This window comes from Stylophora pistillata, chromosome 12 (assembly GCF_964205215.1).
Source record: "Stylophora pistillata chromosome 12, jaStyPist1.2, whole genome shotgun sequence".
Classification (NCBI taxonomy): domain Eukaryota; kingdom Metazoa; phylum Cnidaria; class Anthozoa; order Scleractinia; family Pocilloporidae; genus Stylophora; species Stylophora pistillata.
In genome coordinates, this window is record NC_142530.1 from 1,480,196 (window position 1) to 1,506,729 (window position 26,534).

At 40.0% G+C, this 26,534-nt stretch overlaps 1 protein-coding gene across 1 annotated transcript in view; it reads right to left on the reverse strand.

The window, feature by feature from the left end:
* Positions 1-26,534, reverse strand: part of LOC111320818 (uncharacterized) — a 43,009-nt gene that overhangs the window by 7,814 nt on the left and 8,661 nt on the right. Inside the window, exons 7-58 of the mRNA XM_088740566.1 lie at positions 25,787-25,879; positions 25,181-25,246; positions 24,991-25,038; positions 24,374-24,427; positions 23,311-23,364; positions 23,063-23,116; positions 21,652-21,759; positions 21,349-21,393; positions 20,645-20,698; positions 19,971-20,015; positions 19,360-19,557; positions 18,744-18,797; positions 18,287-18,331; positions 18,012-18,065; positions 17,261-17,314; positions 16,264-16,317; positions 16,026-16,079; positions 15,211-15,264; positions 15,001-15,045; positions 14,284-14,337; positions 14,071-14,115; positions 13,930-13,983; positions 13,631-13,684; positions 12,769-12,822; positions 12,594-12,647; positions 12,460-12,513; positions 12,160-12,204; positions 11,795-11,839; positions 11,364-11,417; positions 10,792-10,845; positions 10,224-10,277; positions 10,069-10,122; positions 9,618-9,671; positions 9,034-9,087; positions 8,584-8,637; positions 8,375-8,428; positions 8,188-8,241; positions 7,549-7,602; positions 7,248-7,301; positions 7,105-7,158; positions 6,885-6,938; positions 6,418-6,471; positions 5,953-6,006; positions 5,818-5,871; positions 5,075-5,128; positions 4,931-4,984; positions 4,564-4,617; positions 2,544-2,651; positions 1,782-1,835; positions 1,475-1,528; positions 744-797; positions 367-420 (exon numbers count right to left, since the gene is read on the reverse strand). Of these exons, the coding sequence (XP_088596692.1) occupies positions 367-420; positions 744-797; positions 1,475-1,528; positions 1,782-1,835; positions 2,544-2,651; positions 4,564-4,617; positions 4,931-4,984; positions 5,075-5,128; positions 5,818-5,871; positions 5,953-6,006; positions 6,418-6,471; positions 6,885-6,938; positions 7,105-7,158; positions 7,248-7,301; positions 7,549-7,602; positions 8,188-8,241; positions 8,375-8,428; positions 8,584-8,637; positions 9,034-9,087; positions 9,618-9,671; positions 10,069-10,122; positions 10,224-10,277; positions 10,792-10,845; positions 11,364-11,417; positions 11,795-11,839; positions 12,160-12,204; positions 12,460-12,513; positions 12,594-12,647; positions 12,769-12,822; positions 13,631-13,684; positions 13,930-13,983; positions 14,071-14,115; positions 14,284-14,337; positions 15,001-15,045; positions 15,211-15,264; positions 16,026-16,079; positions 16,264-16,317; positions 17,261-17,314; positions 18,012-18,065; positions 18,287-18,331; positions 18,744-18,797; positions 19,360-19,557; positions 19,971-20,015; positions 20,645-20,698; positions 21,349-21,393; positions 21,652-21,759; positions 23,063-23,116; positions 23,311-23,364; positions 24,374-24,427; positions 24,991-25,038; positions 25,181-25,246; positions 25,787-25,879 (3,042 nt within the window). The remainder of the gene's footprint in view (positions 1-366; positions 421-743; positions 798-1,474; positions 1,529-1,781; positions 1,836-2,543; positions 2,652-4,563; positions 4,618-4,930; positions 4,985-5,074; positions 5,129-5,817; positions 5,872-5,952; positions 6,007-6,417; positions 6,472-6,884; positions 6,939-7,104; positions 7,159-7,247; positions 7,302-7,548; positions 7,603-8,187; positions 8,242-8,374; positions 8,429-8,583; positions 8,638-9,033; positions 9,088-9,617; positions 9,672-10,068; positions 10,123-10,223; positions 10,278-10,791; positions 10,846-11,363; positions 11,418-11,794; positions 11,840-12,159; positions 12,205-12,459; positions 12,514-12,593; positions 12,648-12,768; positions 12,823-13,630; positions 13,685-13,929; positions 13,984-14,070; positions 14,116-14,283; positions 14,338-15,000; positions 15,046-15,210; positions 15,265-16,025; positions 16,080-16,263; positions 16,318-17,260; positions 17,315-18,011; positions 18,066-18,286; positions 18,332-18,743; positions 18,798-19,359; positions 19,558-19,970; positions 20,016-20,644; positions 20,699-21,348; positions 21,394-21,651; positions 21,760-23,062; positions 23,117-23,310; positions 23,365-24,373; positions 24,428-24,990; positions 25,039-25,180; positions 25,247-25,786; positions 25,880-26,534) is intronic.

The following is a 26,534-nucleotide window of genomic DNA, read 5'->3' on the forward strand; positions in this document are numbered from 1 at the left end:
CCCATTTTGCAGTACAATATTAAAAACAGCTCAAAACGTTCTTCACTTTAGCAAGACTGTGCATGTTAGTTAAGCGGGAAGATAATTTCCTAGCACTGAGCCCAGTGGCCAATTGATTCAAACGAACTCAGTTCAGTCGCCCACTTCATAACTCTTTCATAATACATTTTCTGAGTTGAGTGGTGTACAGACACTTAATTTAAAAATCGATTAGAGGACTCTTCGATGAGCGCCGAACGCGAAACGCAGTAGATTTACTGAACCCCGCAGCGCTTAATTAATCAAGCCAGAACGTCAATGTATCTTTTTGCTGGAAAATGCACAGATAAAAAGACAATAAATGAATAACAACAGTTGACAACCTACCACAGCGCCTTCTAAACCATTGTCTCCTCGCGGACCAATGTCACCTTTTTGACCCTAGAATTAAAATATACCCACTGGAGCATTAGCAAAACATCAAAGCATCCTTGGGTCTTGGGACAGTAACCAAACTGGACAATGGTATAACACTTTGGAGTGTGCTTGCCTATTGCGTCAACAGATTAAGCATCGTGCTCAACTCAACGTCTTATGAGCAGACGAAAAACGACAAAAAAAAAAAAAAAAAAAAAAAAAAAAAAGGCGTTTATGTGTATCTAAAAATGATAAAATGAAAAAGTTTACCATCCCATTCCTGCACCCATTATATTTCCTCACTTTGCAACGTTAAATGAAATTGAAGATTCTAGGCCGCCACCTACCTTTGGTCCCAAGGTTCCGTCTGGGCCAGGGTCACCTGTATCCCCCGGATCTCCCTAGAAATTTAAATACGTAAAAAGACAAATTAAATTCGTGTAAATATGTAAATACATCCTCTCTCTTTCGTCTGGGACTTTTGGCTCTTCATACCCTACATCCTTAAGAAAATAAAACTTTAAAAATATATCATCAACAATGTAATTATAGATATATGTTACAAATAATATCTTATGTCAAAATTATTTCTCTTGTTTTTCTTGTGAGGGAAACCTCCCATTGGAGAAAAATGAAAAATATAAATAACTAACCAAGTAAACGAGCAATAGGACTGAGAGGAGACCAATTCGGTCTGTAATCAAACGAGTGATTGTCAAAGTCTGACGGCCGCGAGGCGGGAATAAATTCGTTTAACACAAGTATGATTACCAATTAATCAAAACTACGACGGAATTTGAGAAAGAAACTAGAAATCGGTTCTATGTTTTCATAAATAAATACAACAGTTAACTCGACGAAATGAGCCCCAACAGCGTGCGCACATGACACGTACTGTACACTAACACCGGCATGACAAGTCAACTGTCCTATTACACTGACCAATTACTAGCATGACGCACACACTATCCCATAAGTGCTCAAATCGGGCTGGTGATAACAAATCTCGTTCGAAAATATTGTTTTAGTTTTGATGAATAATTAAATAAAAAAAATAATCAAGGATACTTATGAATACCTTTTGTCCTCTTGATCCAACGTTTCCATTGTTACCGAATTCTCCCGGATCTCCCTGTATGCAGACAGAAGCAAAATGGATTTATCAGAAAAGGGAAAAAAAAGTATGTAATAACTTGGTTTCTTAAAAACATACAACTGTGCATGTTATATTGAATTGCAAGCTTAGGTACAAGATATCACATCAACCAAATTGGTGTAAATAAGCAACGAGGACCGCAATAGAGGGCTGAATACGTTGAACGGTATTAGACGCTAAAACCAAAGAAACCCAAACGAGACTGCATGATACTGGCTGAACGACTTACCGTAGCACCAGGTTCTCCGTCGGGTCCTCGCGAGCCACGCTGACCTGGAACACCCTAAAACAAGACACGGGTATGACTGTTAGGGGAGAATTGATCAAGAATTGCAAAAACATTATCATTAGAATTATAAAAGCATTCCGATGCCGTTTTACGAACCTCGTTACGCTCTCTTTCAGTAAAAAAAAGTTCTCTAACAACCTATCGCGAGAGAGGACACGAGGAAAATACTAGTTGTAGTGATATATCTTTTGAGGCTCAAATACCTCAAAGTTTTCACTACAAAAAAGACCCACAAATCAGAGCAAAGTTCGGCTTTTCGTAAAAAAAAAAGGGTTCAAAAAAGGATTTTAACAACAGCCAAAGTCTTATGCGACGACTCCGCGCGAAGCACGTTACACGTGGCTCACTGTAGGCCTCTGGGAAACTTTAATTGAAAATACATCAAGGGAAAATTTCGGGACTAGAAAAAGTGTGCCTCGACAAGAAGTACCTCTTCAGTGAGGGTACCAGATTAAGTAACAATGGAACCTCAACTTGAAGGACGCCAACGGGACTGGAAAACGTGTCCCTGAATAACGGCGTCTCTTCAATAAAGGTCACGGTTGGGATCCAATTTTGTGGCCCTTAAATGGGGTAAATATATAATGCTTCAAAAGAGAGGTTCCATGGAACTTCTTTCTTTTCAACAAATACCGTTCAAAGCAACCTCGACCGATTCGTAATGAAACAGAAAAGCGTGGTCTACATGGTAACTAAACATACCACAGTGCCTTCGCTTCCACTGGCTCCTTCTTCTCCTTTCGCACCCTCCGGACCAGTTGTACCAACATTTCCCTGTAACCCAGTTGGTCCCAAGCTGCCGTCAAGGCCCTGAAAAGTGATAGAAAAGGATTTTTCGGCTGTCAGACAAAAATTCATCAGCTCTACTCACAGGAGTATCTGGAACACTTGAGCAAAATGCATCTCTTTTGTCTGCCCCCCTCCCCCCTAAGTACAATGCAGTGATAGAAAAGGATTTTTCGGCTGTCAGACAAAAATTCGTCAGCTCTACTCCCAGGAGTATCTGGAACACTTGAGCAAAATGCATCTCTTTTGTCTGCCTCCCTCCCCCCTAAGTACAATATAGTGATAGAAAAGGATTTTTCGGCTGTCAGACATAAAATTCATCAGCTCTACTCCCAGGAGTATCTGGAACACTTGAGCAAAATGCATCTCTTCTGTCTGCCCCCCTCCCCCCTATGTACAATACAAGTTATGGACAGCTATCACACCTGCAACAGGCAAAGTTGTGAAGGGGGACTGGAGGGAATTCTTTCTCATGTGCGACTTTCTTTAAACAGCAGATCCGTTAATAGCAAGTGTTTCATCCTGACACTCTAACATCATGTATGTAAAAGCGATCCTCGCAGTAATGAACACTAGTTAAGTAATTCGGGATTTGAACCTCTGGCCTTTGCGATACCGGTGCAATGCTCTACTAACTGAGCTAACAAGCCGACTGGGAGCTGGTCATGATGTTGGTTCGTAAAAAACCCGCGAAGTGACAAATCAATGACTGAGATATGAAAATCATATATGTGCACTGCGGTTTTAAGAAATGCGTATGAAAGCAATTCTCGCAATAAGGGACACTACTTATTTTCTATACATGTCCTAAGGTGCTATGCATTAAAAAATAAGCAATAAATATAGAATACTTCATGGAAAGTGCGCGCGTACGGTGTTTACACACGAGTTGTGGCGTATCAGAAATCGAACATGTGAGCGAAGCGAACGAGTGAGATTTCTGATACAAAACAACGAGTGTGTAAACACCGTACAAAGCACTTTCCATGTGGTATTAAGTTTGTTATATACATATTGAGATTGAACACCCTCCTTAAATTATGACAAGCTTTATTTAAACAAATGTGGTCAAACAACAATCACTGCAAGAAAGCAGCTTCGTAAAAAGGGAAAGAGCTCAGATAAAATCCAAAAGTCATGAATCCAAAAGTTATGAATCCAAAAGTTATGAATCGTGGATAACGAAACGCTTTTCGCTCATAGCTTTCGCCGAGACAGGAACTTTCAATATTAACGATGGAAGAAATGCGAATAAAAACTATTTGCAAAGCAATGGCTTGTGCAGTGTACGAAACCGCGCCAACCAGCCTTGAATGAAAACTTCAACTTGCCGTACGGCTCACTCGTGAAAAAACACGATACGCAGCTCTTGATTGGACGTATCGCTTTTCTCACATGTGAGAAAAGCGATACGCGACATTTGATTGGTTTACATCGGTTTGGGAACGAAAATTTACTTTGCGGCTTTTCAGTGTGTACATCTCAGTATGTATATAATACAGTGGCGGCTCCAGGGGGAGGGTCCGGGGGTTCGTAACCCCCCCTATCAGACCTGACGCTTACAACTTTGAGACTGAAATTCTTACATCAGCAGGATCGTATATCACTTTTTAACTGGCTGATTTTTTTAATTAATGAATCCAAGTAAACGGTAAGCGGCCAAGAAATGATAACGTGCAACCGCGACTGGTGGGAGGGGGTGCGGGGGGTGTGGGGGGGGTGTGGGGGAGAAGTAATTTGCCTCAAAAGAGTCCAACAGTCCTTTCTGAACCAAAGTTTGGACCCCCCCCAATCAAAAATTCCTGGATCCGCCCCTGTAATAAATAGATTTATGGATAAACATAGTAGAGAAAGCCAGCTTGGAGTTTAGATAGATAGCTCTAAAACTACTGGAAGTTCAGAAATATTTTCTTTCATGTTGCATTTTGATCATTACCTTAGATCCATCTCTTCCAGGTTTTCCTGCTTCACCGGATACACCAGGACTTCCCTTTAACGAAATGTGAGTTCAAATAGTTCTCAGTAAAAAGAAGAGCAGAACATGATATAAACCTGAGCCTTTAACCATTTCCTTTGGCTTATTCAAAAACACTCTCAAAAGCAGGAAAAAAAAGCGCGAGTGAGATAATTCCGTTGATCAGTTGGGCGCTATCTGAGAGCAGAAAAATTCTTCAATGGGTTGCTTTTTTCTCATGAAAACTATGCACAGATTTTTCCTACAATTACAATATTTCCAAAACAAGAAAAAGAACAACAAAAACAAACAAACACCATAAGGATAAAACGAGCCAGAAAATACTTACGATGGCACCGCGTTCGCCAGACTTCCCTGGAGAACCAGCTACCCCTATATCTCCCTGACAAAGAACATAGACATAATGAATTCAGCGAGAGTGCTTTTTTTCTCGTGAGGGTGCCGATGGTTGCCGACAAGATGGTAAACTTACATCTACGCCAGACTTTCCGTCTTTTCCGTCCGTTCCTGGCTCACCTATTTCTCCCTAACAAAAGAATATGAAATTGTGACATACTGAAAATATTGAGTAAACAGTCTGTCTTTACATGATATTATTTCGACTACCTCAATTGAAACAATTTTAAACTTATTTTCCATGTGGGTTGAAAAATAGTCCATTCTGCTCCTATTTTCATACCCAAGAAAATCGAGTTTCAGGAGTTTTCCTTACCGTGGGTGAATCATAGTTTCTTACATGAAAGTACTCTTTGGAGATTCATGATTTAAGCTAAGTAAAAAGGCGCACACTACATTCTCAGGTTAAGCCATACATTTATGCACAATAACACCTCCAAACGCTCAACAGCTCTGAATAGCGTTGTTTCGTTTTCCCTTGTTCATAGACAAAAATTGGAAATAGCCAAGAAGTCTGTCTCTAGGATGGCGTTCCAGAATTGGTGATTTTTTTTTTCACACATAGTTTGATTCACACCAGAATGCTGGTAATATTTGTCCTCTCATTCTCAAAAGTGATTCACTTGTAACTTTCCCCAACGATTTTAAGACAGTTTCCATCAAGTAGGTCATTAGAATAAAAAAAAAAACCTATCGGTTTGTGAGTGTTACCTCAGACAACATCAAATTTTCTCAACTAATTCCCAAGAAAATTCACACCAGTCAGAAGGAAGGATTGCATATGAGATCTTGGAAGTTTGAGGGGTTAAGCAACTGTACCTTAGCTCCCGCTACACCTTGAATTCCACTCTTACCACTCGGTCCAACATTGCCCTGTCAATTAAAATGAAAGATATGTTGATTCACTCCGGCCTTGAACGGATTCTCGTTTGGGGTGAGAGGAATGTCACTTACCCTCATTCCAAGTGGCCCTGAGTAGCCCGCAGCGCCATCTAAGCCATAATCACCCTGCAGAAATAAAAAAAAAATAATGGCTCATACACCATGATGAATATGCCAATCAAACCACAGTGACGTCATCGTCTTGGTCACCAATGATTTAAGGGTGCTCCATCCCAACGTTGATTGGCACGTCTAGATCCAATCTCCTTTCACGTAATTTTTTAATGCCCCACGGTCGTTGAGAAATAAAAAACAATTTTTTTCGTTTATGTGTGCGATCTTCCACCTAGCCACCTAACCGACTGGGAAATTTTGTTAAGGCACTGTCTTACGAGGCTACTTTAAAAGGAGAAAGAAATTCAAAATTTGAATGAGTGAAAATAAGCATTTTAATTCAACAACAAAACCATCACTTACAGGAAATGAAATCGAGAGAGAGAGAGAGAGAGAGAGCCTTTCAAATTATCTTTCACTTACATTTGACCCAGCAGTTCCGGGTGGTCCAGGAGGTCCAACCTGACCCTGGGCTCCCTGTACAACAAATTAGAAAAATCTCATAAAGTTTCTCTTAATGCAAGGTAAAAATTAATTTTCATATAAGCCAGAACTTCATTAGGAATACCAAAATTGTTGGTGACAGTCATGCGTAAACCCTTGTCCAGTCCTTGTGTGACGTTTATGGAAAATTTTCTTGGAACTTGTGGAAATATTTTTTAGCATCGAAACTGCCCACATTGTACAAGTAACACCGAAAAAGGAAAACCATCCAGGACCAGTGGGCCAGCTTTAAGTTCACACTATCAATAAATTTAGGTTTCTCAATATAGATGGCAGATCCCCCCCACCCCCTTCTGTAGCCTTGGTGTTCATTTAAAACTCCCATGCTACAGACAAGGAGACACTTATGCAAGACACCTGTAATACGAAAAAAATTAAGTTCTCACCGGTGAGCCCCTGCCTCCGTTGTTCCCTGGGGGACCAGGATCGCCAACAGCACCCTAAAAACACGTGATTCGAATAAGAAAAAAATTAAGGTGGCTCTGAACAATTTATAGACACTGAAAGAAACAGTCCTTTGACTTTACATAGCCCGTGCAAAAGTACGGGGAGTCTCCGACTTTTTATCACCTAGAAAAATTAAAATTTCCCAAGCCGTGACAATACCTTATTTCCATTGCGACCACTTTTTCCAGTACCTCCTTGATCACCCGGTCCTCCCTACGGTGAGAGCAGATGCGTGAAAATAAAATAAATGACCTTGCGTTCTAGTTATATCTGATCCGGAAATCTCAAGTCACTAAACTTACCGATGGTCCAGATTCTCCCATCATTCCCATTGCCCCGGGTCCCCCTGGTCCTCCCTGTAATAACAAGAGTTAGTGTTGACCTTAAGATCCTTAAATGCACTCAACTAAATGGTTTGAGTTTAAATAATCGTTCGTTTAAGAAGACTTATGCTCTAGATAAAATTCAGTGTGATGCCTTGTTTATGAAATTACCCTTGGCTCAGAGCGTGAACATCGAGAATAAAACCTGTCATTTCTGTACAGCTTATGAAGTAAAAAGCACATAAATTTCAAAATATTAGTGCGATATATGCCTACTTACACTGTCGCCTTGTTCTCCACGATATCCCTTTTGACCGATCACTCCTTGCGCTCCCTAATCATAGAGTGAAGACACAGTTATACCGGTAGATGATCAATTGATGTCCCTCCCGCTTCCTGTACATTTATTTATCTATTTATTTTTTGCGTTACTATGTGAATTGACAGGTCGGTTCGTTGCTATGGGCCAGCGGCGAGTGTTTTTCAACAGCGAGTCGAGTTGAGTTTTGGAGTATCGCGAGCGAATAAAGTGATTAAAATATACAAATATCGAACCAGCCGAGTCAATTGTCGTTCGTCAACGACAATTGAGATTGTTCGCAGTATATATTAAAAAGATAAACTTGGCAAGGAGAATTAAAAAAGTTTCCAGTAACCTTTACAAAGTTCCTTGACAAATTCCCTAAGTCCGTCTGTTCGTACGTCAGTAGAGTGGGTAAAACTCATCTTAGCGTGCCATTTTTGGACTGATAAATTGTCAAGGAAAAAAATGAAGGATCTTTTTGTACAACAATTCTTAGCGATAGCTTTGAGAGAATATTCAAGAGTCAATGTACGACTTATTAGTGAACTGTTTTCCTGTCGTACAAAAAACTTCATCATAATCTCCAACGGTCTCGAGCCATGTCAGTATTATTACCTGAGAACCTGTGTCTCCACTGATCCCGGGCAATCCAGCGGCTCCCTCTTGACCCTACAGAGAAATGGACACAAAAGTAAACAATAGTTGACTTTTTTCCCCCTACCATCACACTCCCGGAATTTTCAGAGAAGCAGTATCGTGTTGCTTATACTAACTCAAAAGATTGCTTGTGGAGGTAACTTACCGTGGAGCCCTTTAAACCGGTTGGCCCTTGATCTCCAATGGAACCAATCATACCCTGAAATGAAAATACATTGCGGTCATTTTAACGTCTTAGGTCATTGTAGTAAATAAGGGTGGATATTCATCGAGGTCTCTTTCATTGGAGTACAAACTTCAGCTTAAATATCGCGTTTCATAGATGTAAAGTTTCAGGTTTAATTTTTCACTTGCCATTTTCCCTTCAAAGCCAGGCGTTCCAATGGCTCCCAGGTCTCCTCGTGGACCCTTGAAAAGTTCAAGGAGACAAAATATACAGTCAACGCTTGCGGCAAGACAAATATTATGATATACACATGAAGTCAAAAAAGAAAACCTGGTGACAGGCATGATGTGTTAACCGGCGAGGTCAAATAACATTCTAAAATTTCAATAGCCAATGGAGGCAGCAAACATCAACATAAAGTGCAGTTATGATGGAGGGACTACGTCACACTGCTATTGGGACGTCCCTTTTGCCACATTTGGCAAAGCTAGTTGCGCACAGCAATTTGTTAATAAGTCCTTTCTACCTTAAACGAATGTTCAAGTATATCAGTATGTAACGCTCATAATAGTAATGTGAAAGCCTTTTTGTGCATCATTGATAAATGAAAAAGATCGTAAAGACTGAGGACGTCATACATTTGCTCCACTTTGTCCCGGAATACCAGCTAAACCACGCTCACCAGAGACACCCTAAAACACATACACAACAGTTAATATGGGGTAGTATATACTTCGTCAGATACGTAAGATTCTGCTTGTCTTTGAGACGCGTTTTGATTGGCATTAAGATGGCCCGGCGTGTGTACGTTGGTACGTTCTAAGAAAGTAACTATGCTCTTTCTAATTGGCCCATCTCATTAGTTGCTATTTTCGGCGTGCCTTATATAGACGGATCTGATTGCAAAAGACCCGGAAAGTCTCTCACGAGGATCAATGTAAAAACGAGAAAAGCTCGAGCTAACGAAAACGAAATGTCCCTCGATCATTTATTCAACGTTCGGATCATTGTACTGATCGATAGAAACGTTCTCGTTTTTCAGAATTTCTTTCATACCAGTGAGAATTTTCCATGCTCCAAATCCATTCTCCACACAGAACACGGATGTGCTCTAATAATGACAGATTTGGAGTTAACATTTAAACGAGCAGATCGAAATATTATGAAAGAAAAGTATTCTATTATTATGATGCTGAGTGTTTTTCTCAGTCAATGAACTCACGGTAAGTCCTCGAGTTCCAGTTTCTCCCACTTCGCCAGGCACACCTTCGACGCCCTGTTACATCAGAGAGAGACAGTTCAGCATCTGATATCACTCTTCCCCTTAAACATATCTTATGTCATGAAACACTAAAAACAAGTTAATAACAAACAAGTTAAACACTTAAACAAGTTAACACTTAAAAACAAGTTAATAGCGACCAACACCTGAATTCAGAACCTGATGTACTAGTTAGGTGGCACTACCAAATAGGATACCCCTTAAAGACCTTAGTGTAAGGATCTTGTTCATATAAAAATTGGAAAATTCATTGCAACCATAGACACAACATAACAACACAGGTCAGGTTACTTTAGGCCCATTATTAAGGAATAAAAGTCGTCTCAATGGAAATGACTAAGTGAATGGAAGGGGACTAAAACTGTATCTTGTACTGTTTCGGAGACTTCACCTGTTGTCCCATCGGTCCGGGTCTTCCGCCTCTTCCGGTTGGTCCAGCATCGCCCTTTTTTAAAACAAACACTCGAATATCACAAATTCTACGAAAAATAATTTTTTTTTAATCTGATCAAAAGTAATTTCACAGGTATTAAAAACGACACATACCGCTTCCCCTTTCCTACCCGCTGCTCCAACACGACCACTCGGTCCAGGACCACCCTAGAGAGACGAATGAGGGAAACTTTATTAAAATCTTCATAGCAACAAGCTTGAACGGTCCAAACCGGAGGCAAATAAATAATGGAAATTGAGCTGAGAGGCCATTTGGTCTGAAATCATAAATATGATATCACACAAAAAAATCCATGGACTCCGAGTTCAATAACCGCTGGGCAGCATCTATTTCACAATGGCTCAATTTCATTGCCTGAATACATTTGGTTTCTTATAATATTGTATTGATTCAGAGGTAAAAAAATGTAATATATAAATGAATTAAGAATACGGAGTTCCGCTGATAAATTGCACACCTGAAATCTGATCAATTATTTTGTTCCGCTGTGAAGAGACGCCATTTAAATCAAATTACAGTGTGACCCGTATGTAAATCACACTGCCTCAAACCAACCTGATTTAAGGATTATCAGTGATTTCAAGTAAGTAAATAAAAAAAAATAAAATCACTCAAGATAATTCGAAGAATCGCAGATATTCTAAAACTGAATATACTTACAGTCATTCCACGAGATCCATCTAAACCAGCTTCACCCACAGGTCCCATGGACCCCTGGAAGTTTTACAATATCATTTGAAAACAATGAAGTAACAACAATGAATAATAATAATAATAATAATAATAATGATGATAATGATGATGACGCTGATGATGACAATTTGCTTCTAACGCAGGCGCTAAATATTCAGAGCGTAATAAAATACAATAGAGAAGTTAACTTTTGTATCATAAAAAATCTAAATCAAGATTTTTTTTACACTGCGGTGTGTTGTTAGGTCTGTCGTGCTTCTTCGTGAAATGATAGACAATTGCAGTGCAACAATGACAGATTTAGGAATTAACCCTGTCTTTCGTAGAGGTGAACAACCGAACGAGTTATTTTCCTTTATAAGATTATGACACTGTCCAGCAAAGAGGTGAAGGGAATAAAAAAAACAGCAAATAAAATTTATTGATTACTTTGACTTAAGATTTCCAGAAACAACTCATCTGAAAATTATGGTAAACCAAAAGCAAAATGAAACCACATCTTAGGATTGCAAGAGTTAATCTATGAACGCGTTACATACAGCTTCTCCCATTCCTCCTTGGTCTCCCGGAAGTCCAGCTAATCCTTGCAAGCCCTGTATTGAGTAAACAAAACAGCGTTCCGGTACGTGTTTTCTGTCAGGTTGTTTAACATTTAAAACATTCATTGGAAATCGGGTTTTTTTTTTTTTGCAATACTAGGCGGGGTATTTTTATTAAGGATTTTGAAGGTTTTGACGAAAAACCAATTTTGATACAAAAACTGAAGGGAATTTATTTGAACGCCATATGTACCGGCCAAAAATACGATTACAATGAACCTGTGTGAAAATTATTGAAAACGAATAGGTTTTGACAAATCGAACTGCGCTATTCACCGGATAGAAATTTATCCAGCGGATAACGCTATCCAGCCTTTGGAAAACGGGGGTCTGAGTTTTTGTTCTTATTAGAAGAAAATTTGAAAACCTACCGAATCACCATTTACTCCGTTAAGGCCAGGCTCACCAGCTCTTCCCTACATAGAGACAAATAACACCGTCTTGTGCTTTTGCTAGTACAGTAACAATCAATGAGACAAATTAAGTTCCCCTGACTATCATTGCAAAACTTATTGTTGGATTCTTTGATTACATCTGAATCATACCAAAATAACGTTGAAGTAGTAAAAATGAAAAAAGGATAAAAAAAAAAAAAAAAAAATCAGCTACCGAACATGTTTATGTAAACAAAGAATAAGAAAAAAAATTTACATGGAAAAGATGAAATGCCATTTTTTGGAGAACTGGCTATACAAAGAAACTTGTTTCAAATCTGATTTTTTTAAAAAGTACTCACTCTTTTGCCAGAAACTCCATTGGAACCTGAACTTCCCTTGGGTCCCTGAAAGGTGTCAAAGAAATCTTTTCATTGAAAGGTGTTAGTAAAAACGCAAATGCTATCCTGATGTATCTGCTCTCACGTATTTCTGTGGTATTCTTTCCTTAAACACTAGTCTACTCAATCCAGATACTCCCAGGCAACGGGTTTATGGTGTTGTTTAATTGAAAGAACTGTGAAGTCTTTTGGAATAAAATTTTTTTTTTTTGAGCGAGAATCTCACATCAAATCGCATGTACCGCTAATCTATTGCCTCACCTGGCGGCCACTGAATCCGGCTGAGCCCGTATCACCGGCAGGACCAGAAGCTCCCTAGGGGTGAAGAGATTTCATTCTGATAAAGAAAAATCCATGCATATGTTAACTGAGATACAAAATTTTAAGAATCTTACCACATCCCCAACTTCCCCAGTTGATCCTTGGGACCCTGCGGGGCCTTGGATACCCTATGGGGGACAAACAACCGACACAATCATTGAGTAATTGATCGAGTGGCTCAGTATCAATCGTTTGCGGTCATAGAAACGTCAGTTTTTATTTTTTATTTTTTTCCTTTTTTTCTCTTACCATGGTACCTGGTCTCCCTGCCACACCTTGACCTCCCGGAGACCCTGATTCGCCCTAGATAAATCATAGAAAAAGAAAGAAATAAAAAACAAAGTTAAAATGTATTAATGATGAATCGGAGTCAGCTTCCCTGGCAACACAATCAGCTGTTCACATGGATATCATCCAGAACGCTTGTGTACTAGACAACTTTTCAACTCGTAAAAATAATGAGCCAGGTTAGGTATGACACCGATCCTCACATGAAGGCAAACAGACGATGCAGACTCTTAACCTGCATCCTAAACGTAACCTTAGCCAGCTTAACAGAGCATGCTCCATGATAAACAACACGATATTAAGTGGAAACTTTAAAATAACCTTGACAACAGTAGAAGATGATTATGTCGACGCTGATAATGACAATTACGATGACACCTTACGATCTTAGCCCAGTGCGATTAGCGATTAGTTTTAGTTTAATTCATTCGCCACAGGAATGGGAGGAGAGAGGAACAGAACTTTCGTTCCAATTGACACCTAACCCCCTTTTTTACCCACCCATCCCACCCCGGGGAGGACATTCATCACACAGTAATCTCGTGTGTGGGAAACTAACGTCTCCTACCCCTAACCCTGCAGGAGACGGGACCTCCATTTATCGTCTCTATCCGAGAAGACTAGAAAGTCTAACCATTTGCAGATATTATTATAAAGGCAGCACTTTTTTCTCAATTAATTAAAGACCCTGAGTGTTGGTCCGGCCGGATTTGAACTCACGACTTCCCGCACAACAGTCCGGCGCTCTATCAATTGAGCTAACCAGTAACTTCGCTTAACTATTTTTAGTACCAATAACTTCGCTGAACTTTTTTCGCTTTACCTTTGGTCCGGTGGATCCTCGTTCCCCTTGACCTCCATTATTTCCAACAGGTCCCTTTGGTAAAAAGCAAAAAAATAGGAACAAGGAACATGAATCCTTAACTCGGAGATTATTAAGACAATCAATACAACACAACCTCACCACCTTATTAAAAGAGACAAGCCACTCATATTTCGTCGAACATAAGTCATACTACAAAGATGGATTATTCACAGTTGCAGTAGAAAATTGATGAATGTCAGAATAGACTAAAAGGTTTTAAGGATTGTTGTCCTTTCTCATCGAGGAGATTTTGTTACCTCAGCTCCTTTCATACCAACAGGTCCAACCCCGCCAGATAATCCAGGAAAACCCTGAGAAAGAAAACATATAAATATGTTAACGCAACATTTAAGTCTGATAACATTCCAACAATTCGATCATTAATTTTTTTGCACTACCGGTGCACCGTTCTCTCCTGGAAAACCATCATCGCCTTTAGCACCCTATAAAAAAAATCAAATAAATAAGTACATGATTAAAAGGATAATTAAAAAAAAAGCCAACCAAAGAACGGTACTTGGTGATATTACATTTGCCAAATGCACTGTAAATATGTAATAAAAAAACCACCCTCCCTGGGCACTCTGAACTTTACATACGAAAAAACATACCGAACTTCCTGGCGCCCCTGCACCACCACTAGATCCTGGTCTGCCCTCAGGACCCTGACAAATTAAAAATCTCACGTGAGCTAATAACCAGAAAGAAGTAATGTTGTCTTCGGTAAAAAACGTTAGGACTTCTTGTCAAAATACGTACATACATACATACATACATGTATACGTTAGTTGACCACTCCCCATGGGGGGCTTTTCAGGGCCAATTTCCACCCATCCCACCCCAGGGGAGGACATCCGCGACACAGTAATCTCGTGCGTGGGAAATTAACGTCTCCTACCCCTAACCCTGCAGGAGACGGGGCCTACGGTTTATTCGTCCTTATCCGAGAAGACTAGAATATCTATCCATTTCTTGATTATAGAAAGGTAGCAAATTCTCCTCACTTAATTTAAGACCATGAGTATCGGTCCGGCCGGGGCTCGAACCCTTGACCTCCCCCACAATTCAATTCGGCGCTCTAACCAACTGAGCTAACCGGGAAGCGGTTAAAATAAAAGTCCCCTATAAATTAAGGGTCTATGAGAGCTCAGACCCGTTTTCAAATGCAGTTCATTTTCAAATTCTCAGCCGTGATGCGAAAATTCGAACAAAGTTTCAGCTGTTTCCGACATCGTTGTTATTTTAAGGTATAATCATTTTCACAGCGTTTCTTTGGAATATCCGACTTCGTACGTGTATTCTCGGGTTAACTGTTACTTGAGTCTCACCCTTGATCCAGTTATTCCTGGTGGGCCTGGTCGGCCTGGAACACCCTAAACGAACAAAAATACAGAAATATGTATAGAAACGAATAAACGCAATGGAGAAAAAATGAAATCATAGAGATACACTTGTGGCTCAAGTAGAAACACCACGTGACAACCTTGAACAACCGTCCAATAACAAGCGATAAATTAGGTGGCTATTCAATTTCTTACCGCGTCTCCCTTAACACCTCTGGATCCTCGGCCCCCACGGCTTCCAGCCCTTCCCTACGATATGCAATGATTCAAACGAGTATTCAATCTGGGATTGAAACGGGTTATTTTCACCACTCTCGAAAGCTAGATTTCTTTCAAGCGCTCAAAAAAAATTATCATCAATTTAAAGGCAGAGGAGCTATATGGGCGTCGACAATGACAACGAGGTTATCACTGATGGTTGGCTTTAACGGAAGAAGGAAGGGATTGGAGAGAGAAGAGGCAGAGAGAATGGAGAGAAGAAGAAGAATAAGAAAAGAAAGTACAGAATGTGATTTTTATGCGAAATGGGGAAATTACTTAAAGGGGGGAAATCAGAAAACGGGAGAGGAGGTAGGGGAGGAAAGAAATGGGGAGTAGTGGGTGGAGAAAGGAAGGAGGAAGGGGGGGAGGAAAGTAGGACGATGATTGGGAGAATGAGTTAAGACACGAACAGTAGGAAGAAGAGGAAGACGCAGAGTAGGTAACAAAGTAGAAGAAGGAGGGAGTGAGAGGAAAGAGCGGAAGTAATGGAATGGGAAGGAGGAGGTAAAAGGGGAAGAAGGAGAAAAAGAAGAGGGAATTTAAAGAAGGATGAGAAGGGGGAAGAGGAGGAGGGAGAGGAAGAAAAAAAAGGTGTAGAAGGAGGAGGACAGGAAGACTAAGGGGGAAAAGAAGGAAAAGGAAGATGAGATGGAGTAAAAAGAAAGGCGCAGAGGGGAAGGAGAACAATGGTATTAACATCTTATGTAACTTCTGCGGAATATTTGAAATGGTTCGAAAAATATCCTTACCGTTATTCCCACTGCACCCATAACACCTGGGTTTCCTTGACTACCCCGCGCTCCCTACAAGAAAACACCAAAGCGTACAGATTGGTCTGAGTCAGATGTTAACACACGTCAGCGCAATAAGTCCGCGTCAATAATTTTGACATGAATTTGCTGTCTGTATGTAATCTATTCAATTCCCTGGAAGCTCACTACAGCGAAAGAAAACATCAAAATTCTGTTTTGAAGTAAATCAACCCACCCTTTGTCCAGTCTCGCCATTTCTTCCAGGACTGCCCGGTCCGCCAGGGCCACCCTATCAGAGAAAAAGATAATTAAGAAAGACCAATAAAAAAAAGGCAAAAGACATTCTTTTACTTGTATACTTCGAATGATAATTAGTTCTTGTTAACCGAGCGGGAATGTCTGTATGGGAGAATCTTGACCGAGGTCGCCAGTACAGACCGAACGTAGTGAGATCTGTACCAGCGACCGAGGTCAAGATTCTTCCAGACAGACCGACCTAGCTCGGTTAATAAGATGTTTATTGTATGGCTGTGTCTTATATGCCAATTTTTTGTATTCGTCCGACGAAGGGCTAACGCTCGAAACGTCAGCTTTTGTAATCGTTACGGTGGCCAATTTACCATTTCAACTTTGTTGATATATCCAAATTATCTTGTGAGACACAGCCATATAATAATACATCATATAGCACACGTGTGATTGGTCTAAAGACTTCCAACGCAGCAAAGTTATATTCTGTAAACAGACTACCTTACAACTGACTTAAAAAAAAATAGGCTCGTATAATTGTCATTAGATCTAATCTGACCCTCGACATTCTATATTTTCCCCGAGTTGTCCCTCAAAAATCTGTGCGCTTCTAGAAACAAAAATCGCGGTAAAAAAATCACATCTGAGCATGTTTTTGCGCCAAAAGGAGGTTATTGAACATTCATCAATAGATACTGAAATGCAAAAGTTGAGTGGTTTTATTTGACCCTTTCATGAGTAGGGTTTGTTTGAGTTACTGAGTGAATTCCTATTGCATCTGAAGCCCGAAGTTCCTACAGAAAAATTACGTCACTACTATGTGAAATCGTAAAATTAAATGATTTGAAGCCTGGGAAAAAGCTGGTCGAGTATTCTGATCATCTGATTAAGGTAGTCCAAGAATGTGATGCTGTCAATAACTGCTAGTAACGCATCAAAATCCTGAGCAGAAGTCATAAGTAGTAAAGCCATCGATATCGTACCTGTTTACCAGCCGAACCTAGAAATCCTCGCGCACCATTTGGTCCAGCAAGACCCTAAAGCGTCAAAAGGATAACTTTGTTTGAGGAGGAATTGACTAACATGCATTTTCCTCTTTATAAACACCATGTGTTTAACACCGTTCCAGCATGTCCCTATTGTTTTATTACAGCTCTGTCGCGTTATCCCAATTCCTAAGGCGGTCAGAGGACAATTTCACTCGAGAAGCAATTGGCAAACGTGAATTTTCTTTGTTATGGATTCGATGTTATCGATTTTCCCCAACTCCCTTCAGTTTTCTTACAGTAAGGACCCGTTATCCCTATTCTCGAAAGTAGAATCTCTAGGGCAGTAAGAGGTCAATTTTACCCGAGAAACTAGCGGCCATAGTCATGTTCTTTGACGTAAAAGCTGGAATATCTTAACATCGATTTTCACCACGCCCCAGTGGTCTATTATAGTAGGGTCCTGCATTCCTCCTGCATTCAAAAATCTAAAAGTAGTCGACTGCTAACGTTACACTGGTCGTGCCGAGGCTTGGTTTTATGTCGGCTCATAAAATTGTGACAGGAAAATAAGGCGTCGTTCAAGCAGACGAGATAAGGGGTCAAGGGTTAAATTATAGTTCTTTTGCTCAATATATCTTGGCCCAAAGTGGCTCTCGCAAAAGATAGCTTTGTCTATCAAAAGTAGTAGAGTATGAACCCTTTGTAAAAGGAAACGTTCTCAAGCGGCATTACAAACTGTTCCTACCCCAGGTCCTTTATCACCAGTGAATCCCGTGCTCCCTGGTCTTCCGATCTCGCCCTGTAAAGAAACATGTCCAAATTGAATAAATACTATCTTTTGTCTTTTGATCAAGTATGCGCATGAAAAATGTAAATAGCTGGCACATTACTCAAGAAACACAATCTGACTGATAAAAACATAACAATTACCATCACCAGCAATCCCTGATAAAAAGCTTACATGAAGGGATTGCTTCCCTCTTGTGTTTGGTTCAAATAATAAAATCTACCTAACCGTACCTTTTCACCTTTGCCGCCAGTTGGTCCAAGATCTCCGGGTACACCCTGGAAATCAACAGGACATGTGGTTAAACAAGTGCAAAAGAAGCAAATGTGATTGAAAGACTGCGCACACTGACAGATGTTGACATTAGACACGGCCACATATAGGGACAAGGTTCTATCGATTCAATGTAAGAGACGATTCCTCTGGTTTCCATGACAACCCATCGACCCCCTAAGAGTGACTAGCATCTAATTTCTCCTTACAATATTACCCCTGAATCACACATTAAGGTCAGGAGAATTAAGGAAATGATCAACAACTAAAGAATCTCTTGATTGTTAAACAAATTCTCTATGTCAGCACCTTAGGATATGCATAGAGAACAGTATGGAGAATATGTACACTACTGTAAGGGTGTAACGGGTTAAAAGGCGAACAGTGTTCGTTGAACGTTAATTCACTTGTACTCACAATTTCTCCTGCACGTCCGTCTCCTCCAGCAGGTCCTGCAGGCCCAGCTTCGCCCTGAAAGCATCGCAACACTAACACTCAATAAAGCCAAAACTACAAACAAACTAACAGAAATTATAACACAACCAAAGTAAAGCGCGCGCTCTGATTGGTCAATTTAGCGTCCCCCATTTGCCCATGGGTGTACGCTGCTGACGTGAGCAAATGCAAAGACTATTTTTCCGCGCGCGCTTGTTTTTTCTGGTCGCGTAAGATTTGTTAAATAAAAGGGAACTCTTTAGCTACAATGTATCAATGTTATGTTATAAAACAAATGGTAAACACCACAGCGTACACTATTGAGTTATGGATGCACTTGGGAGGTTTGCTAAGCACTCAAGAAGCTAGAGTCGCTCTCGGCTATGCCTCGAGCGACTCTTACGCTTCTTTCGTGCTGAGCAACCTCCCGCGTGCATCCATAACTCAATAGTGTACGCTGTGGTGTTTACCATTCGTTAAATCACAACAATGGAAGATTATGTCGAAAACTCTAGGGTTCCTTCAAAAAGCGGAGGTTTACAGTGAATTGAATCTGATTCATGCCAAACGGGACCTTGTTTTTCAATAAAACGCTTACCGGGCCTCCTGATTCCCCTTGTTTACCAGCCATTCCGCGGAGACCCGGAGCTCCGTCAGTTCCTGGGACTCCATCAGACCCACTTTCACCTGTGGGTCCGGTATCCCCCATCATGCCTGTGTCACCTCCCTGTCCTGGGCTTCCTTTGATTCCAGGTTTACCAGGCGCACCTGGGCTGCCAGGGCTTCCTTTAATGCCCTGGTATGTTTGAAAATAATAGTTAAGTCCCTTACTCGTAAACAATTTAATGCCCCAATTATCCTCAAAGAAACCTTCACGTTTTAGAAAAAATATGAATCTTATTTTCTCCTCTTTATTACACCTTTTATCTTGAACTAGCGATAATCCCCGCTTTTTTCCCTCACCTTCCTCTGTAAAACTCCCGTAAATCCTTTCCCCACATAAAATCACAGTTGTCTTGGTTTTTTTTTTTTTTTTATTCGAATATACTTTAATTTGAAAGCCTGTATGAGTTTCAATTCTAAATATCGTAAGTTTCCAACGAAAGGCGGTTACCCTGGTCTCGTTATTTGCTACAATTCAGAAGAATCTAATGTTTACAACCGGCGAGTACACCAACTTCATCACTACGATAACAAATGATAAGATACCGGAGCTCCAGGTGAACCAGTTGGACCCTCCTTTCCCTCAAGACCCTAAAAAAAAATTAATAAATACACAAATAAGGGGATGAATAAATAGGTAGATGGATAGATAAATAAAAAATATAAACTAATAACAAACATTAGTAATTGAATAAACAAATATATAACCATGATGATGATTGGATGCAAGTTTAACGAAATATTCGAGACTATGAACTCATAACTCGTTTGATGGTGCACTTTGCTTTAATAGCTTGCTGATAGCCAGTCATATTCACAAATGGTGTCACATCAATTTTAATTCATGCGGGTAAGTCAACCTTGCGGTATTTACCAGCATTTTCAAACAATCGATATAAAAATATGTGTTTACCGCTTGACAAAGAAAGAGAACTTTCCAATTGAGTGTCGAAAATCCAAAACCAAAGAAATCTCCATAGCCAATCACAGTGAAGAAACATATAAGCAGCCGATGGGAACTTAAATCAAAAACAAGCAAACTTTCCTAGGCATGGGAATACGCGATTAATTGGTTTCACTTCTGCAGCTAATTGGTTGATGAGCTGGCGACAAATTTATCATACCAATCACAGAGCGAAGTAAACCAAAATGAATACAATGCGGTATTAATTTTGACCTGAAAAAAATTACATAAAAGGAAGAAGTAATAACATTCTTACTGAAGGGCCAGGGTAACCGGCTCGTCCGCTCACTCCGCCTAATCCATTCAGACCCTAAATAAACAGACATAAAAAACTTATAATTAGTAACTAAGGCTTACCCATTCAGGTCATGGGCATAGTGTGCATTATTCGTGGAGTGCGCATGGAAAAGGACGTCGTGCGCGAGGAGATGCATTGCAGAAGGGACTGCAATAGTTTTCGAGGAGTTTATGAATAGTTTACGAGGAATGACGAGGGAACTACGAGCTATCTTCACCTTAACATATGAAGATTCTGATACATCATTACTTTTTCTTTGAAAATAAATTAAATCTATAGAATGTGATCTTAGGACTTTGACAGGCACAAAAGTGTTTTGTTCGTGTTTGGTCACTGCGCTCCTGCAGATTCACATCTCTTAAAAACGCGACTGCTAGATTAACTTGCGTATTAAAGTAACTCAAAGTATATTTGTAAAGCTGCCAACGCTCACACACTAGCAGCAATTCTCATGCTTTCCTCATAGAGTTCGATCTTACTCTATCTCCATTTCTTATGCATGACAAAAAGATTTGCGCCTCGACTACCAAAACTATATATGTAAAACTAATAAAAGGTAGTTTTTTCTATGATCGACTTGGGAGGGCTTTCTGAACGATCTCGGAGGTCGGAGGTCTTCGGGCGTCTTCGGACATGATCGTGAGAAACTCATTCGAACTTACCACTGATCCATCAGGTCCTGGCTTGCCAACGTCACCCGTTAGACCCTACAGTAATAAGGCTTATGATCAGTTTCAACATTACGTAAAGCATATAACTAAGCTCATCAATTAAGTTGTCGGACCGTGTAATCCTAAGGTGTGAGATTCAGGTCCTCTTTAGGTCGGAAAGTGAAGAGTTTTTTTCTTTGTCCACACGTAGGACAAATCAATCAAATATTTCCTTTATCCCACGACTAAGATAAACATTAACTATATATCTAACATTGTATCCATCCCAGTATTTTGATGACAAATTTCACTTACCACTTCACCATCCTGTCCTTGCTGTCCAACAATCCCAATTCTTCCTTCTCGACCTTTAGAACCAACAGGTCCAGGACTACCTAATGGTCCAGGATCACCCATTGGTCCCTGCCAAAGATTTTCATGTAAATTACCGTAAACACTCTGAAAACAATAATAAGCTTTTTTTCTCTATCGAGTTCCCCACCCTCCCCACCCTTGCTTTTTCAAGCAACAAACCAGATTCTGTAATCTAAATTTGAGTTGTCCTCGCTACAAGAGATGTACGGAAGGTGGCCGGAGGTTCACCGTAAGAGCAATCCAAGAATGGAACAAGGTAAATGTAGATCTTAAACGTAGCCAAGCGTAAAACATTTTAAAGGATCACTCTATAAATCAAGTTTTAAAAATCAATTTATTACCCAGTCTTTTATCAATATCTAGTAGTTTTTATATCCTTTTTATATAAATTATGTTTGCTAGATTGTAGGTCAGTTTTTGATTAATTTTCTCTTGTATTTACTTCGAGGGCCATTAGGTTATCAGTTTAGTTACTGTCAAATGTCACCCTCTCCAATAAAGTCTACTCTACTCTCTCTACTCCACTCAACAACAACAATACAAAAGTGGAATTATATTTAATAGCTCACCACCGATTACACCAGACTAATAGCACATTTTACAGTTGTGTACTTAGTTGCCAAGCCTTTGATTTGGAGCGAGACTAAAGGTGACCTTGTTGTGATAGAGACCTGTATCTAGTCAGCATGATAACAAAGTAATTTACATTTGAAAAGCAGCAACCTTTGTATCATGACAAGGTCACCCTTAGCCTCACTCTTGTTCACAAGCTTGACAACCAAGCATTCAAGTGTAAAATGAACTATTAAAGAATTCAGTTTCATCGACTTAGTTAACAATGTAAATTGGCCACCTTAGAGAGTTTAAAAGCTGTTGTTTCGAGCGTTAGCCCTTCGTCAGAGCAAATGGAAGAGTGTTTATATGCAGAAAGGGGAGTTCCGCTATTGGTAGGAACATGATGACGAGAAAAACAAGAAAAAATGAGTAGAATGAACAACGTTTGTTCATACCTATGGGATTAAGAGTGCCGATTTGAAAGATAAACTTTTGTTCAAGAGTTTTGCGGCTTTCCGAGCTACTAAATGTAAAAGAAAGGCCGCAGACTGCCATATGCTGCTTAGAATGATCACCTCCCACAATTCCTTCATTCGCTCTGACGAAGGGCTAACGCTCGAAACCTCAGCTTTTAAACTCTTTACGGTGGCCAATTAACATCAGTTTAGTTGATAAAACTGAATTACCTTGCTACCCCCACCGACGCAGCACCGCAGTTTCTTTTCAACGTACCCCCTTTATTAAGGAATTCCTGTTTCTTGTCACTTACATGGAAACAATTCAAAATTGTACTCACCGTTTGTCCCCCATATCCTTCAGGTCCAGGTCTACCTTTTGCACCTGCAGGTCCCTTGAAAAAGAATAAAAAATTTTTGCTTTAGCAGTGCTAATAGGTTCCTTATATACTTCGCCGTCGTATATTAACACGAGATAGAAATCTAGAGCTCATAATTTGATCTATAATTGGGTCAGTCGAGGTCGTCTATCCGTGCGAAAAAAAATTAATAAATAAATAAAGGTTGACTACTAATCCACATCACTTACAACTGGACCATCTGGGCCAGGCTCACCAGGTAGACCAACGGAACCTTGAAATCCCTGTAAAAGAACAAAAGAAAAAAGTTCTTATGGCTCATGGTTTTAACCTACATGTATAAACTCCCGTCCCTTTCTTCCTCTATATCTTGTTAACTCCTAAGAGGGTAGAGTAATAATTGCCCAATTCCTCTCAATAGTGTCACACCTAAATCAAGCATTAAAGTCATGAGAATAAAAGAAATAATCGAGGTGTCACGGAGCTCTTGATTATTAAGCCAATTCTCCTGGTCAGAACCTTAGGAAACGTATAAAATAGGTAGACTGCAGTTGGATTGAAAACGAATATAAGGAGGCAGTAAACGAGAATAAAGAGTAAATATATCTTATTGGGCGTTTTGTTGTGTAGTATCGCTGAGTATTTTTACGAGTTGTGCCGTATTTTGGAAGAGCCCGTAGGGCGAGTCAAAATACAAATAAAAGCGATACTACACAACAAAACGCCCAATAAGTTGTTTATTATCAGGCACGCCAAACTGTTATTTCAGTGCGGGCGAATTTCGCGGATATTTATTTACGGGGAGTGCGTGACAGAATTATGCGAAGCGGAACAGAATTGGCGCGTTGTCGCGTTGCTATTTCAATTTTGTTTAATAAATGAAGAAATTTCCTGGTCGTCTAGCTGTTTTTCTTCGTTCAATTCATCTAATAAACTTGGATCTATATTTGCCAGCCATTCTGACTCTTCGTCGTCGGAAATATTATTCAAATTGTCCGCCTTTCTTTTTTTCGGAACTACAATCCAATTATTCGCTTGCGCGATGGGAGAAATTTGTTGAACCGGTACTCTAGAGTGTAAATACCGCGTGATGTTTGTACTCGTCGATGGGGTCATTTGTACTCTACCAAGTGTAGTTGGATAATAAAATCAGTTAAGATACATTGCTTTATTTTATCCCAATTCTCAGAAATATCATATGGGAATATGTTAAGGAGACAATAAGGAGAATTCATATTGCAATCTTAGAGTTGAAAACAAGTTGAAGAAAGATAGGCTGCGCCTTAAAAATACCGGACGTCCATCATCTCCGGCACTTCCTGGTATTCCGGGAAAACCGAAAGATCCCTGAAAAATAAGTGAAGGAAATTAAGACGCCACCCTCGCAAACGCACTTTCTAAGTGTACTGCTGACTTTTCTGTTTACAACAGCAGCACCTTGTTGGTAGGAACTCAGATTGGACATGTCACCAAAACAAACAAACAAAACGACGATCACTAACACCGAAACAACAATAACAAAACTAAAAGCGACAGCAAAAAAAAAAAAAAAAAAAAAAAAAAAAAAAAGAAAAAACCAATAGCAAAATGTGAGCAGGGAAAGCTTTTGACGATGATTTCTTTTTGCTTGTACTATACCAATATTGTAAATTGCTCGGCAAAATACAATAAGGTATTTGCGACCTCAATGCCAATTGCTTCGCCATGATTTCAGTGACAAGTTTATGCCAATCAACGCTGGTTTAAGATGAAATACTAGCGGATATTTGCTCATTGTTCGAATATTTTCTGCGTCCTTGTGGAACTCGGAAAAAGAACTACTTAGACACTAAAACATTCGCGCGTATCAAATTATAAATCATCAAGTAAGTTGTATTGTATTTTTCAACGTATGCTTGGCATTGCCTTACTTCATATCCCTTTGCTCCAGCATCTCCAGAGCCTCCTGGTTGCCCGATCTGAATGAAGAGAATTGATTGAGTGTAAATGGACATTCGGATTTATGGATATAACGAGGTAAATGTACAAGAGCGAATACATAAGGTGGTTTAAAATGTACAAAGTACAGCCTTGACAACGGAGCACTTTGTGAAAACTTACCCGTCCGCCGGGAATGTCAGGTACCACATTGACGAGAACTAACGGACCTTTTTCTCCAGGTACACTCTAAATGAGAGAAGAAGAAAAAAACTGCATACATGAAAAGTACTGTTTTTAGATAATGTTAACCCTGCCTAGGTGGCGATTGTACAGACGTTTCATTGAAATAGGGGTGACGAAGCCGCAATAACTAATAGACGAGCTTCAGGTTTCAAGCCCCTCGTTGTAACGCGGCTAAACTCGCTCTAGCGCAAACAAACTTTAAAACATATTGCAGCATAGTATCAAACGTTCTTCGTGGTGAATGAAACATCTTCTTACAGATTTAACATTTTTCTCAATTTTTGTAAGATACTGAACTACATCGGTTGACAAGTGAAATAAGTATGTGAATGACGAATAGAAGGTTATAAAGTACGACAGGAACATAATGGAAAGAGCTGTCTTATCATAAGGTGAAGTTGAAGCTTTCGAAGCTGATTTTATGAAGGACATTTATAGTGCCTGCGTGAATAGTACAGTGTATGTGTTCACCGGATAGCAGCTTTTCTGAAGCAACATATCGGCTATTACCAGCTACATTGTATACTTGATTTACTCACTTACCGGTAACCCGGCGGTTGATCCTGGGGGGCCGGGAGGCCCTGGATTACCCGGATCTCCTAAGTCGCCCATAGCACCTTTGCTCCCGGGGAAACCCTAAGGATATTCAACAAACCAGTTAGTAAAACTTTTGGCAGAGCAAGGTCTAACATCACGTCGAGTTTTAAGGCTTTCCATGATGCCCACAACGTAACACCTTCCTCCATCTGTATTTAACAGTCACTTCAGCCGAAGCAATGAAGTACAAGTTCATCCATGTTTCTTTCCCAAAATTAATATTGGTAGTATTTTTGAGTGAGTTTTTGTAGGTGAAGAGCTCAGTTGGGGCATTAAATGGCTACCTTTATCGTTTATCATGATTACCTCTCTTCTGTGGAACCTGTATTAAGAGGTCACCCCGTCACTCCCGTGGCTGAGCTCTTAATGCGGGTTCGACTAAATAAAGCAACATGGAGACAATAGTTGGCCCAGCACTTAATGCAGGTTCGAGTAGATAAAGCAACAAGCAGACAATATACTACCACAAATGGATGACACAAAAAGCAAAGACGTAAGTTTCAACTTGCTTCAAATCATTATCACCGTGCTTGCGTTGAACTAACCCCTGAAGGCGCTTTGCCTCGGTCAGCCTTGTCTTTTACAGTCTGTTAACCCTTTAACCCTTTTCAAGGCTGCGCTCGAAGGAAAATTGAATGGAGCCCAGTCCTCTGAAACTGTAGAATCCAGGGTGCCCAGCATATGCTTTCTATGC